General features: G+C 46.6%; 1 protein-coding gene across 5 annotated transcripts in view; it reads left to right on the top strand.

The window, feature by feature from the left end:
• The window catches only part of TOX2 (TOX high mobility group box family member 2), a 271,714-nt gene extending 256,848 nt beyond the window's left edge, over nt 1–14,866 (top strand). For all 5 annotated transcript variants that reach the window (XM_059896588.1, XM_059896590.1, XM_059896592.1 and 2 more), the window contains 6 exons: nt 7,683–7,922; nt 10,690–10,917; nt 11,382–11,462; nt 12,286–12,681; nt 13,385–13,512; nt 14,332–14,866. In XM_059896588.1, coding sequence (XP_059752571.1) covers nt 7,683–7,922; nt 10,690–10,917; nt 11,382–11,462; nt 12,286–12,681; nt 13,385–13,512; nt 14,332–14,368 — 1,110 coding nt within the window. In that variant the 3' untranslated portion in view covers nt 14,369–14,866. The remainder of the gene's footprint in view (nt 1–7,682; nt 7,923–10,689; nt 10,918–11,381; nt 11,463–12,285; nt 12,682–13,384; nt 13,513–14,331) is intronic.
• The last annotated feature ends 606 nt before the right edge of the window (nt 14,867–15,472 follow it).

Here is a 15,472-nt window from a genome sequence, read left to right as displayed (position 1 = left end):
AAGGGGTGTCTTGGGGAAGGCATCATAGCTTAGTGAGAAAGTATGACGGTCTGGAGAAACCCAGCTCCACCTGCAGTAGCTGTGTGATCATGGACAAGTCTCTGAACCTCTCTGAGCTTTGGCTTCCTCAGCTGAGGATGACTATATTACCCACCTGGTATGGTAGCTGTGGTGATTAAATGGGCCATATATGGAAAAGCTTAGCAGTGCTTCTGGGACATATTAAATGCTTAATAAAAGTTTCCCCTCCTCGGGCTTCCCTGGTGGCGCAGTGGTTGAGAGTCTGCCTGCCGATGCAGGGGACACGGGTTCGAGCCCTGGTCTGGGAAGATCCCACATGCCACGGAGCAACTAGGCCCGTGAGCCGCAGTTGCTGAGCCTGCACGTCTGGAGCCTGTGCTCCGCAACAAGAGAGGCCGCGATGGTGAGAGGCCCGCGCACCGCGATGAAGAGTGGCCCCCGCTTGCCGCAACTGGAGAAAGCCCTCGCACAGAAACGAAGACCCAACACAGCCATAAATAAATAAATAAATAAATAAATAAATAAATAAATAAATGTATCACCACGTTTAAAAAAAAAAAGAATACGCTAGAGGCTTCTATGCCCCTAGTAATAAAAACAAAAACAAAAAAAACAAGATTAAAAAAAAACAGTGAGTTTAAAAAAAAAAAAAAAAAGTTTCCCCTCCTCTTCCTACTGACGAAGATGGTGGTGAGATGATTAAGTGGTATACGTAGTAAGGAGGGTACACGCCAAATGAGTTGCCGATGGGAGGGGAGGTCCTAGTGACAATGAGAATAGATAGTTCTCTGCAGAAGATTGGCTGTGCAGGGGAGAAAGTTGGGACAGCGGTTTTTAGGAGACTTGGAACTAAGGGAGCTTTTCATGTAAAAACGGGAGAGAAGTGAGCATGATTTGATGCTTATGGGATGCAGCCCACGGAGAGGGGAGACCAGTTGACCTGGTGGAGAGAGACTTAGGTGAGGCTCCTGGAAGCAGAGCCTGAGACGAGGATTCTTGTGAACGCTGTTTATTGAAGGAGGAGGAATCAGAGTCCACAGAGGAAGGAGTTGAGCAAGGATGTGACCTAAGCCAGAGACTTGGGGAGCCCCAGGGCACGCCTGCACGACAGAGGAAGGGGCTGTAATAGGTGTTTTTATGATTTTACTACATTTTTATATGTCCTTAAACACTTTATAGTAATGTTTTATGTTTTGAACCTGTACATAAAGGTATTCTACTGTATGTATCCTTCTGAAACTCTTTACTCATTACTGTTTTGAGTTCATCCTCATTGGTAGGTGTGGCTCCAGGCCATTCACTTCAACTCTGTACAGAATTCCATTCTGTGAATAGATCACAGATTACCACCGTTTCCCAACTGGCAAACATTTAGATTATTCCCAGTTTTTCTGGAGTTAAAAAAAAGTGCTGTAATGACCGTTGTTGTAGTGTATAATTTTTGAAAGGTAATATGACTTTCATATAAATATAAAATGAAAACATGTCAATTTATTTAATTCATTCACTAATGAGGAAGCCAGTAAGATATTATAATCAGCTCAAAGGACAATCTGATGAGTAGGTACGTATATAGGCAATCAAGAATGCTGAAATAAATGTTCTTATAAATGCAAAACTGGTTGATATCTATAGAGCAAGAATATAATGTTCGAGTTCTTCTTTTCTACAGGATGCGATCAACTGGTACCTCTACCAGACAACATTTTTTGCATTTTTATGGATAAGAATCATTTGCATTCCACCTCACAACCATTAGGATGGTTACTATCCAAAAAAAAAAAAAGAGAGAGACAGAGAAAACAAGAGTTGGCAAGGATGTGGAGAAATTGTGCACTGTTGGTGTGAATGTAAAATGGTGTAGACCCTATGGATAACAATACGGCAGCTCCTCAAAAAATTAAAAATAGAATTACTATATGATCCAGCAATTCTATTTCTGGGTATATATCCAAAAGAGTTGATAGCAGGGTCTTGAAGAGATATTTGTACATCTGTGTTCATAGCAGCATTATTCACAATAGCCAAAATGTGGAAGCAACCCAAGTGTCCATCAATAGATGAATGGATAAACAAAATGCATTATATGCATACAATGAAATTTTATTCAGCCTTTAAAAGGAAGGAAATTCTGACATATGCTACAACATGGATGGATATTAAGGACATTATGCTAAGTGAAATAAGCCAGACACAAAAGAAAAAATACCGTATGATTCCACTTCAGGAGGTACCTAAAGTAGTCAGATTCATAGAATAGTCAAATTTCATAGTAGTAAAATGGTGGTTGCCAGGGGCTACAGGGAGGAAGCAACAGGAAGTTATGGTTTAATAGATACAGAGTCTCAGTTCTACAAGATGAAAAGAGCTCTGGAGCTGGATGGTAGTGATGGTAGCACAACAGTGTGAATGTACTTAATGCCACTGAACTATATACTTTAAAATGGATAAGATGGTAAATCCTATCTTATGTGTATTTTACCACAATTTAAAAAAATGTAATGATAAAAAAATAAGTTGCACTAATATCATTTTTGTACAGCTTACAAAGTTGTAAAATAGCCTAGTCAAAGACAAAAGCACACATTTCTATAGAAACAGATAACCCTGAGGTCGACTAGCCAACACCCAGGATGCCATTGAAAGGACATTCATTTGCCCATTTCAGAGTCTTTAAAATTTCCTGCAGTATGTATGTCTTCTTGTGCATGTGGGAAAGTTCTTTATAGTAAATATCTTGGTATAGAATTGCTAGGTTATAGGATATGGATTATCAGATTTCTTCCTAAAATGTGTACCTTACTAGTTTACACTACCACCAGCAGTATAAACAGAAACCCAAATGGCCAGGAAACGAATGAAAAAGTGTTTGACTTCTCTAGTAAACAGGGCAGTGCAAATTAGAACAACTTTGGGAGCATTTCAGACTTAGCAGATTTGCAAAAATTCAAAATCTGCCATTATCAAGTGTTGGCCATATATTAAATTACTGAGTCAGGTATACCTGATTGAAGAATTCTAAAACAGGCAGCTGGGAAGGAAAAAAAAGAAACCAAAAACAAGCCCTAAACACAGAGCCCCAAGGCCAATTTGCCCTTGAAGAAATAATGTCAGATCCTTCTTTAAGATTCATGGAAAAAGGAGTGTGTACATGTTGGAATAGAAAAGGATGTTTAGAGAATAGATTTTAAAACCTACCTTTTGTTCAAAGTGTTCAAAAATTTTTCCAGCTTTATTGGGATATTATTGAGATTTAACATATTTAAGTTTAAGGTATACAATATGATGATTTGATGCATGTATATACTGTGAAATAATTACCATAATAAGTGTGTGTGGTGATAACTTTTAAGATCTACTCTTTTAACAACTTTTAATTATATAATATAGTATTGGTAATTATAGTCACCATGCTGTATATTAGATCCCTAGAATTTATTCGTCATACAGCTGGAAGTTTGTACCCTTTGACCACCTTCACCCATTTCCCCCAACCCCCTGGCCCTGGTGACCACCACTGTACTCTCTATTTGAGTTCAACTTTTTTAGAACCCACATATGAGTGAGAACATAAAGTATTTGTCTTTCTCTGTCTCACTCATCTCATTTAGCATAATGCTCTCAAGGTCCGTCCACACTGCCACAAAAGGCAGGGTTTCCTTCTTTTCTATGGCTGAATAACATTGTAAAATGTACCATATTTTCTTTATCCCTTCATCTGTTCACGGACATTTACGTTGTTTCCATGTCTTGGCTGTTATGAATGTTGCTACAGTAAACATGGGGTGCAGATATCTCTTCGAAGTAGTGATTTCATTTCTTCTGGATATATACCCAGGGATGAGATTGCTGGATCATATGGTAGTCTAGTTTTAAGTTTTTGAGGAACTTCCATACTGTTTTCCATAGTGGCTACACCAATTTATATTCCCTCTAACAGTATACAAAGGTTCCCTTTTCTCACACCCTTGCTAACATTTGTAATCTCTTGTGTTTTTGATAATATCCATTCTAACAGATGTGAGATGATACCTCATTGTGGTTTTAAAAAAATTTTATTGAAGTATAGTAAATAAAACAGTGGAAAAATCAAGAAAGTGATAATTGCCACAGATAAAGTAGTATTTAAGATAGAAACATTAATTGAGGCAAACATACTTTTAAAAAAATTAACAAGGAGAAGCCATAATGAAAATATAGCATTCTGGGACATATATGGGAATGAATAACTTCACATCAATATAAAGAAAACCGGTTTAAATTCTATAGCGAAGCTGATAGGAACACAATAGTAGTAGGAGGCTTAAACTCATTTTTCTCGAGATTTCACAGCTAAAGTAGTCAAAACAGTTTACTGAATAGAAACATAGAGAAATGTGTATGTTACTGAGTAAACAATTATCTCAGAGGCACATGAAAGTTTTACAAAAATTGATCATATCTTAAGCCATAATGAAAACTTCAGTACCACAAAGATAAAATCCTAGGTGTTATGTTTCCTGGCCACAGTCACAAAAGGCTACATTAATAAAGACCCTTTTCCAAATAATTTTAGGGTAAAAAGGAAAATCAAATCTTCAGTTTTAGAATATTTTTAAAATATTTCTATGATACAACTACAGTCCTCCGCAGGGGGAAAAAAATCATGGTTACAGAGCTGGACTTCTCGCCCTCAGCACTGTTGACATTTTGGGTACGTAACTCTTGTTGGGGAGCATCCTGTGCTTTATAGGGTGTTGAACAGCATCCCTGGCCCCTCAACCCACTAGACACCAGTAGCAGCACCCCCCTCACCCCGTTAAAAACCAAAAACATCTCCTACATGGCAAAAGTGTCCTGGTTTGAACCCCTGCCCTAGCTACTTCTATTATTAAAAAAGGAAATGTGAAAATAAGAAAATTGTTTAATTTGAAAAGCTAGATAAAAAGCAACATGATACCCGAAGTTAATATTAATAGCGAGAAAAGCAAAATTTAATAATGATCAGAAAAGTTGTCAAATTGATTTGTTTAAATATAAGAACTGGTTGTTTGGACGGTTAAAAATATATAAGCTTTTGAGAAGGAAAATTTTAAAAAGCAACATGCATTCACAGTATTACAATTGAGAATGGGGATTTAAAACCATAGAGTAGGTTAAAAATATGGCAATGTTATCCCAATTTTATGCTATTGGTATTAAAATCTGGATGAAGTATACAATTTTCTAAATATATGTGTGTGTGTATATATATATATCTATAAAACCAAACTAACTCAAGAGAATGTGGAAACTAAAATAGACCTATTAGCCATGGCAAATATTGTGAAAATCAATCTTTCAAAAAGCCCTGGGCCTCAGATGTTTTTATGTCTAAACTCTTTCAGTTCTCTAAGGAAAATAATCATTTCTTTGTTATTTATACTCTTCCAAGACATAAAGAAAAAGAGAAACAACTCAGTTCTTTTTCTAAAGCTGACCATCACACAAAAAACCAACATTTGACAAAGATAACCCAAAAAAATGGAAACTGACACGTAAAAAAGAAAGTTCCTCAGAAATGAAGAAATGCCAAACAAGTTCAAACAAATATATATACAGGCAAGGATAGCAATGTTCATATCAGACTCCACTGAATTCAAGGCAAAAATTAGACACTTTATAATAATACTAAAGTTTAATCAGTTACGAAGATATAATTGCCAGTTTTCTTTTTGCAATAAAAACCAACATCAAATTCCCAAAACAAAAACTTTGAGCATTAAAGGGAGATTTTGATGGAAGCAGAAAGTTGTAGGCAACTTTGACAAACCAAAGGAATCTAAATAATGTAATCACCACTGATAGGACAGAGAAATGTCACACTATTATATTACTCTGCAAACACAACTCCCCTTTGCCCTTAAATACTGGGAAATATATACAAAATTTAAACATATTTGGGTCTTAAAGGAAACCTGAATAAATTTCCAAAAGTGCAAATAGTACAGATCATATTCTTAGATCACGTTTGTTACTAGAAATTAGGAGCAAAAGGAAAAGAAACAACAAAAATTTTTACCTCTTAGAAATTTCAGAACTCGAACTTCCCTGGTGGCACAGTGGTTAAGAATCCGCCTGCCAATGCAGGGGGACATAGGTTCGAGCCCTGGTCTGGGAGGATCCTACATGCCGCAGAGCAGCTAAGCCCATGAGCCACAGTTACTGAGCCCAGGTGCTGCAACTGCTGAAGCCCGCGCGCCTAGAGCCCGTGCTCTGCAACAAGAGAAGCCACCGCAATGAGAAGCCCGCGCACGGCAACGAAGAGTAGCCCCCCGCTCGCCGCAACTAGATAAAGCCCACGCGCAGCAACGAAGAAACAACGCAGCCAAAAATTTTTTAAAATTAAATTAAAAAAAAAGAAATTTCAGAACTCTTCTTAAACATTGATTGGATGAGAGAGGAAATTAAAACTGAAATTTAAAAGTAAATACATCAAAAAGAACAATAATGAAAATCTCACGTGATGAAGTCTGAGAAATGTTAAGGTCATGTTCAGAGGAAAATTCATAGCATGAAACCTATTTCTAAACATTGAGAATGAAAATACTGAATTGAAAATGCGACCCCAAATTGAGGGGGAAGCAACACTAATAAATATGTAAAAATCAGAGGAAGAGATTAATAAAGATAAAATTAGATATTAAAGAATTAGAAAATGGAGAAGGAGTAGACCTGATAAACAAAGTTGAAATTTGATTCTTTTGAGGAGGAAAAAATAAAATCCCACAAAATAAAATAGAAAACCGATGAGGCTCCCTAACGAAGAACAAGTAAAAGGAAAACACAGATACTGGATATTAGAAATTAGAATTTAACCACAAATTCAGAGGAAATAAAAATAAGAGTATGCAAATTGGCATGCCTCGCTGAACAGTGTGTGTGTGTGAGTGTGTGTGTGTATGTAATTTTTAGGTAAAAAGAGTACACTATTCTAAATGTGTTTAGTATGAGAAATGCCTGTATTTAAAAATTAGTAGCTTTCTTTATATTCTAAAAATAACCAGTTAGAAAATATCATGGGGAATAGATAGTAAGAAAACGACTGACCTGTGGGGGAAAAATGTGCAAACTTTATTAAGGGATTTATTTATTCTGTGTATTTAACAAACCCTCATACAAGATAGGGCTTACTATGTGCCAGGCAGATTTAATCCTTAACAACCCTAGAAGGTAAGTTTAATCATTATCCAAAGTTTTCAGATGAAGAAACTGAGGCACAGAGAGGTTAAGTAACTTGGCCAAAGTCACCCAGTATATAAGCAGCAGAACCAGGATTCAAAATGCACTCGGCTTCCAACGTCTATGCACTTTGCTATCACGCTGCATAGTGAATAAATGCAAAGATACACCGTGTTCCAGGAAGGAAAACCCAGTATCATAAAATGATCTCTTCACAGCTGGACTGAGCTCTCTAGCAAGGGCTGAGGTGCTGACTCTCTGTCCAGGGTGAATATCAACAGAATGGCACCCTCCAGAGGTGCATCTAATTGTGCAGGGGTCAGAATAGAATGGACACTCACCTGTGGGCGATCCATGGGGAAGCCACAGCTCAGAGTGGACCCCCTCCTCTGAGTCTGGTACCTACACATGCAGATGTGCTGGTCCTTTCTAACTCAACACACAATCTCCTCTTCTCTCAGATCCAGGAGATGGTCCACTCAGAGGTTGCTGCCTACGACTCGGGCCGACCAGGGCCCCTGCTGGGCCGCCCGGCGATGCTGGCCAGCCACATGAGTGCCCTCAGCCAGTCCCAGCTCATTTCTCAGATGGGCGTCCGGAGTGGCATCGCCCACAGCTCCCCGTCACCCCCAGGGAGCAAGTCGGCGACCCCCTCTCCCTCCAGTTCAACTCAGGAGGAGGAGTCGGAAGCGCATTTCAAGGTACGTAGGGATGGAGATGCAAAGGCTTAAGATGCCCTCCTATCAGCAAGGGGACAGGCCCTGCATGGAAATGGTCATCACCTACTTCTAGAAAAGACCAGAAGAGTATAACTATACCCTTTGCTGGAAGAAAAAGGAGGAAAATTCTGGATAAACGTGATGTCGTCCTATTCCTGAATAGCCAATGGGTCATTTCAGTGGCATTGATGGCATTGGCAAGATCCTCAGGGCCATGTCTTGTGACCACTTTGGCCTTTTAGGAGGACCACAAAGATGGGCGGTCCAGCAGTGCTCTGGGCAGCGCTGCAGGATTGTGCACTAAAGATGACTCCTCCCCCTTGGGGGCATGGCCCACCCTGTATCCCTGGAACCAGGGGTGGTCCTGCCTCTTCAAGAACACGTCAGGGACGAGAACTCACCATGTGTCCAGGCTCCCATCCTTTCTTTGCACTGACTCTAGATCTCCCTCCCTGTCGAAGAGCATCTTGTTTTATGAAAACAGAGGCCCCGAAAAGCCAGAGGTGGATGTGCTTGCCCGGAATCTCCCAATGAGCCGCCGGCAGAATCAAGGCTGATTCCACAACGCCTCCCTCCCCTTTCTTCTTCATAAGGGCCTCTCACCCCTTTCCATGTGGTGGCCCTGCAGAGGCCTGGGGCAGTAACCGTGGCACCCATGCCATCCTGCAGGCACCCTGACCTCCGGGCTGGGGTGGGCACCTCTGGATCCTGGTCCAGCTACATCCTCAGGATAACTTGGTCTCTATTGTAGTCCAGGCGGGGGGCGGTTTTAATTTTATTTTCTTTTTATTTACCAAACCCTTCTAAAACACTTTCACGGGCCAGACACTATTCTAAGGACACGACAGGAATTAATCCACGTAATCTTCATCGCAACCCTATGTGGTAGGTGCCTTTATTATCTTCGATTGGCAGATGGGGAAACTGAGGCACAGAGAGGTTAAGTAACTTATCAAGTGTCATAGAACCAGGATTTAAACCAAGGTGGTTGTAGTCTGGCCCCAGCATATGTGCTCTTAACCACCTGCTGTGGCCCATCTGCTCTCCGTCAATTACAAGGTGCATCCGTCCGCATCTCCTATCCTGTTAGAGCCTCGCCACGGTGCTGACAGAACTGAGGCTTGGGGAGGTGAGTGGCTGCTGAGAAACACTCAGGAACAGAACCAATGTGGCTACAGACCGTCCCTCACCGCCCCTCACCGCCCCTCACCCCCCCTCACCGTCCCTCACCGCCCCTCACCGCCCCTCACCGTCCCTCACCGCTCCTCACCGTCCCTCACCGCCCCTCACCCCCCCTCACCGTCCCTCACCGCCCCTCACCGCCCCTCACCGTCCCTCACCGCCCCTCACCCCCCCTCACCGTCCCTCACCGCCCCTCACCCCCCCTCACCGTCCCTCACCGTCCCTCACCGCCCCTCACCCCCCCTCACCGTCCCTCACCGTCCCTCACCGCCCCTCACCCCCCCTCACCGTCCCTCACCCCCCCTCACCGCCCCTCACCGTCCCTCACCCCCCCTCACCGCCCCTCACCCCCCCTCACCGTCCCTCACCGCCCCTCACCGCCCCTCACCGTCCCTCAGAGGTGCAGGCCTGAGTCTTATCCACTGGCCCACAGTTTCCTTATCAGTTCATGGTGTCACCTTCCTTTCCTTGGTGCATAGAGCCATGGTCTTCACGGCAGGATCCAGGGCCTTTGACCAAAATCCCTGGCCCCTGGGTGGCCTGGGAGTCCTAGTCTGTGCGGGGGCGGGTATTCCCACCCGCTCCGCATCCTGGAAGCCCTAAGTGAGGTGCTCACAGTATGGTGGTCCTGGCATCTGACTGCATCAGAGGCCGGGTGTCCAGGGTGAGGCCACACATGGTGACAGTTACATTAACCTCACTCCATCCAACAGCTTCAAAGGGGGTCAGGGGCACGAAGCCACTGGCCCCAAGTCACACAGCTGAAATGTGGTGGAAGAGACTGATCTTATGTAATCAAGGATAATCTTTGGGGATTATTTGTGATCACAGGAGGGGAGAGCTGTTAAGAAAAATATATCTATCCAAAACTAGGAAATAGTCCAAAAACGGATAACTGCACATTCTTTCAATGGCATATTACAGCATCGTCTAACAGACTCTCAAAAATTATCTGATTCTCTGGGAGATTGTGCCTTTGTTTTGATTCCTCCTTCATTATTGATTAGGGGATTTTACACTCTGTAAAGGAAGATGTTAACTTGGGGGAAAAGCAATGAAGATGTAAACGATTTTTGTCTGATTACAAGGCAAATGAACTTTTCCCTGTAGAGACGCAAATGACTTCTGTCCAGTACAAAAGACTAGAAGCCCCAGAGGTGATAGTTTTATTGCTCTCCAGGGCATTAACCAGTTTCTTTCTCTTGTATTTCTTTGAATCAACTTTACCATCATGCTGATTCTCATTGATGAGTTAAATGAAAAATGCAGTATTAGATTTAAAAAAAAAAAAAAAAGAAAGAAAGAAAACAGAAAAACCCAGGGCTCATACCCAGGACATGTGTGCATGCATGTGTATGTGTGTGTGTGTGTGTGTGTGTGTGTGTGTGTGTGTGTTCAAGCCCGGGGTGGGGCGTGGCCAGCCCCCAGGTGTTGCCTGTGTATAAGCAGGGCTGGGCAAGCAGGGAAAAGCTGAGGAAAAGTCCAGCTCTGCCTGAGGCTGGGTTGGGTCCCCTTTGGCAGGAGGATCCGGGCTTCTCTGATTTTCGGACTCCTCTCACCTGGGCAGATGTCGGGAGAAAAGAGACCCTCTGCCGACCCTGGCAGAAAGGCCAAGAACCCAAAGAAGAAGAAGAAGAAGGACCCCAATGAGCCACAGAAACCTGTGTCAGCCTACGCGCTTTTCTTCAGAGACACTCAGGCCGCCATCAAGGGACAGAACCCCAGTGCAACCTTCGGGGATGTGTCCAAAATCGTGGCCTCCATGTGGGACAGCTTGGGAGAGGAACAGAAGCAGGTGAGCCTCCATCCCTTTCTGGGCCATCCCTCAAGCCTTTGAGGTCAGACTTGGAAGGTCTGGAACCAGGCCCAGCCTCTGGAACTAGAGACTCTTGCAGAGGTCTTTGCTAGGCTCAGTTTGCCCATCTGTAAGCTGGGGAGGTAGGACCCTTCTGATTTGGCTGTTTTGCAGCTGCATTCACTAGCGACTTGGTTAAGTGGAGAAAAAAACTGGACCTCTGCTTCCTCATCTGTTAAATGAGAACAGGCATCTTCATCCATCTTGGCCTCCAACTCTAAAAGTCTGGGGTCCAAGCCAGAGCTTTCTTATCCGCTGACCAGAGGCCTATGGCCTCCTCTCAGGGGCCTGCAGGGAGAATAGGAGCAGAAATAGCTCCGAGGTAAATGCCAGTTACGAGCCCTGTGAGCTCAGGCTGACCACCTGACCTCTCCTCGATATTGCCCACACCTTGGATCTTTCAGGCCTACAAGAGGAAGACCGAAGCAGCGAAGAAGGAGTATCTGAAGGCTCTGGCAGCCTACAGGGCCAGCCTTGTCTCCAAGGTAACACCTGGAATCCCTAGGCTCAGCCCTGATAAGAATGGGGCCACTTGAGGGATAGAGCAAGAACCACGGCGGGAACGGTCAACACCATAGGTCTTGGAAGGGATGGATAAGACCAATGTGGTCCCTTCTCCAGTGCACCGCCTCTGTGCCAAGCTCATGCTTTACATGCATACTGTACATGTATCTCATTTAATTCTTCCAAGAAGAACCTGATACACAGAGGAGTTAAGTGACCTGCCTGTGAGTAGCCAGCTTGTTAGATGGCTGTACCAGGATTGAGACCCAGTTTTGCCAGTCTTCAGATGTGGCCTTTCCTCCTGTCCTGCACTCTCTGCCTCATTCCTCAGCACCAGCACTGCAGGAGGCTCAGCGTGGCAGTGGTTGTGTGGTCCACGGGGGGGCAGAGGGTGGTCTGGAAGCTGCTACAGAGGGCGTCGTGGCTTCTGGGTTAGGCCATAAAGGGCCAAGCAAAGAGGGTGTCCCAAATCAAGGGAACAGCCCACACTAAGGCGCAGAGGCTGGGGAGAAGCCTAAGTAGAGGATAGCCCAGCTGGACGATGCTGGCCCCTCAGGCCAGGCTGAGAAGCGTGGGTTCTCCCGTGGGCAGGGGAGCCCCCAGGGATTAAAGCAGGGGTGGTTGGATGGTCAGAGCCAAGTGTGCTGGACCCTGAATTATCTCTGGTGAGTCCCCAGCTCCTTCCCCAGGGGCCTGAGAGCCAGCCAGGAGCCACGCCAGTGGGGGACAAAACCACACGATCTCGTGGCTCAAGTTCTGGCTTATCCACCTTCTCCAGAGTGATTGGTGTCTGTCTCCTTCCAGAGCTCCCCCGACCAGGGTGAGACCAAGAGCACTCAGGCGAACCCACCGGCCAAAATGCTCCCACCCAAGCAGCCCATGTACGCCATGCCAGGCCTGGCCTCCTTCCTGACGCCGTCCGACCTGCAGGCCTTCCGCGGCGGGGCCTCCCCCGCCAGCCTTGCCCGGACGCTGGGCTCCAAGTCGCTGCTGCCGGGCCTCAGCGCGTCCCCGCCGCCGCCCCCTTCCTTCCCTCTCAGCACCCCCCTGCACCAGCAGCTGCCCCTGCCGCCCCACACCCAGGGCACCCTCCTCAGCCCACCTGTCAGCATGTCCCCAGCCCCCCAGCCTCCCATCCTGCCCGCTCCCATGGCACTCCAGGTGCAGTTGGCCGTGAGCCCCTCACCTCCAGGGCCACAGGTAAGCAGGGTCCAGTGAGAACGTGCCCCTCGGGGACCCCTTGCAGAAAGGGGAGGCAGCTTGGGATTCCAAATACTGGCCCTGCCACTCACCGGCTGTGTGACCTCAGCCTTAGCACCTTACCTCTCTGAGCCTCAGTTACTGCAACTGTGAAATGGGGCGAGTACACCTGGCCTGAGATGCACTGGCTGCAGAGAACAGTTGGCAAGTAGCCAGACAGATTCTTCAGATTCTTAGGGTATCTCAGGCCCTCCCCCCTCAGCCTCTGTCCATTTCTGCTCTCTGGCCGGAGGGGTTGAGACCACTGTGGCTTCTGCCAGATCAACCCTAGCTCCTGGCTCTCCCCAAAGCCTTTGAAGCCAGATCCCCCTAATTGCTCCACAGACACTGGTAATTGCAAGGCTTGCTTGGCCCTGGGAGGTCACTCAGCCCAATAAATCCATTTTATAGAGTGGGAAACTGAGGTCCAGGAAAAGAAAGTCCGTCACCCCCTCCCCCCCATGTAGCTAAGACAAGGGTTGAATTTTCCAGAACATGCTCTACTAGGGAAAAGAAAGAAGCATTCCAGGCAGAGAGGCAGAGCGGAGATTTCTTATAAGCCGGGGAAGTGTCTCTGCGAACACGCCCCTGTCCCCCCTTGCTGCCTGAGATGCACCCCATTCGCTCTCCTTTGCTCACCACCTCCTCCTCCCCACCTCGGCAGGACTTCCCTCACATCTCTGAGTTCCCCAGTGGTTCCGGATCCCGCTCCCCTGGCCCATCCAACCCCACGAGCAGCGGAGACTGGGACAGCAGTTACCCCAGCGGGGAGTGTGGCATCAGCACCTGCAGGTCGGCCCTCACCCCACTCGCCCACCCTTGGTGCTGCCCTTGTCCTGCCTACACGTGGAGAGTGAGGATGGGATGACAGGGTGGGAAAGGACAAGGGGGACACTGCAGGTCACTGTCAGCCCTGCAGGAGGGCCTCTTGGGCACCGGGTGCCCGTCGTCTTCAGGAGGGGACCAAAGCAAGGCCCCAGAGGGACTCAGCTGGTCTGGTGCCAGGCCCACAGGGGAAACTAAGGCCTGTCTTCACTCTTGCTGTTTTTCCTTCCATCCTGTTTTTTTTCACAATGCTTGACATGGCATTCATAGCTAAGCCATCTGTCTTCAGTCAGCTTCCTCCGAAGCAGAGCTTGAGGCAGGGATTTAGGTGTCCTCCATGATGTATACATGTTCAGGGAGAACCTGCAGGAGAAGGGGTGGGGGAGGGAAGCAGGCCAGGGCAGGGAGGGAGCTTAGAGAGGGCATGGCCTCAGCTGGAGACTGGCTTCAGCCTGATCCCATGGGAGCTCTGGGCACCAATCACAGCACAGACTTGGTCTCATTTTGAGGTTTGAGCTTTTTGTATCCGCTGAGGACCAGGTGGTCCCCTGCCAGGATTCCAGGAGGGGTGTTTGGTTCTGCCCAGTGGATAGTCAGGGAGGGACCAGCACAGACCCTCATTCATCCTCAGAGGGGCAGCCGAATCCAGGGAGGGCGTGAAGGGCCAGGGAGCAGGTGTCCTGATGTGCCCCGGGCCTTGTGTCCAGGCCCCTGAGGGCCAGGGGGGCGCCTGGGGCGGGGTGGAGGCGTCACATCCACTCTGACAGCCTCTCCTTTCTCCCCCAGCCTCCTCCCCAGGGATAAATCGCTCTACCTCACCTAAGCCCGCCTCCCTCTCCTCCCTGAGGCTTGCTGGAAGGGCACTGCTCAGAGCCTGAAGGGCTGACAGCAGAAAAGAGGCCTTGGCAGGAAGCAGGGTGCCGGAGAAGAGAGAGCAGTGACACGACCATGGCCCCGGGCTGAGTCTCTTCCTCAACCTCCCACCAGACTCTGCAGAGGCAGCGCACCGCCCACCGCCAGCCCAAAGAACCTGCAGGAACCTTCCGCCCCCTGACCTGCTTGCTCCAGGGTTACTGTGGACCCTGCTGCTCGCCCTGCCACCGTACCCTACGTCTGGACGTCTGGCCCCAGCCCAAAGTCGCGTGAGCCGCCCCTGGACGGATCGCTCTGCAGCAGAAACCCGCCCCCAGATGCACAGGGCAGGGGCCAGCTCAGCCCCAGATGTGCAAATACGGTTTTACAGTGCGAACAAGACATTATGAAACTCATAAACTTGGCTTCGTGTAAGTACTAGTTGACTAAGTGTTTTAGAAACTGTGCTGAAGACACCTGTAAGATTATTTTGTTGCGGGGTGGGACGGGGTGGGGGGAAAGTAGATTCCTTTAAGGTAAGCATTTTCTATGACCCTTAGCACATTTTTTAAAGTGTTATCTTAAGGGAGATGTGCACGAAAGAAGCGGCCAAACCGTTTCCTCGTCTGTACAGCAGGAACCGGACGATTTATAGCCACACTCAGAGACATTGCGCTTTTTTTTTTTTTTAATCATACGTTTATTTAAAATGGCCAACAACAACTTCTGTCTATTTATAAGGAACAACTGAGAACAAAATGCAGTTTATCATAAAGTGTGCGTGCTTTGGGGGCTTGGTTTGGGTTTGGGTTCTTAATGTTTGCAGCCGTTTTCTGACCCTGCAAATGTCTGCCTCGGTGCCCAGTGCTTCTCTCGAATTTCTTTATAATAAAACTTCTGAAAAGTTGGCAACAAGCCTGTCTCTCCTTACACTTGGTAAGCCAGGGCCAGGCCTTCTGGAGTGGACTTTGGTGGTGGCTTCACCAGGACAGAGCCCCTGGTGTCAGTCAGATTGAGGGCAAAGTCCCACCTGCCCTTTCCCCACCTCCGAAGGTCTCTATGGATGACAGAGCCC

The sequence above is a fragment of the Balaenoptera ricei genome, chromosome 15 (genome assembly GCF_028023285.1).
Source record: "Balaenoptera ricei isolate mBalRic1 chromosome 15, mBalRic1.hap2, whole genome shotgun sequence".
Lineage (NCBI taxonomy): Eukaryota > Metazoa > Chordata > Mammalia > Artiodactyla > Balaenopteridae > Balaenoptera > Balaenoptera ricei.
This window is presented reverse-complemented; position numbering and strand designations above follow the sequence as displayed.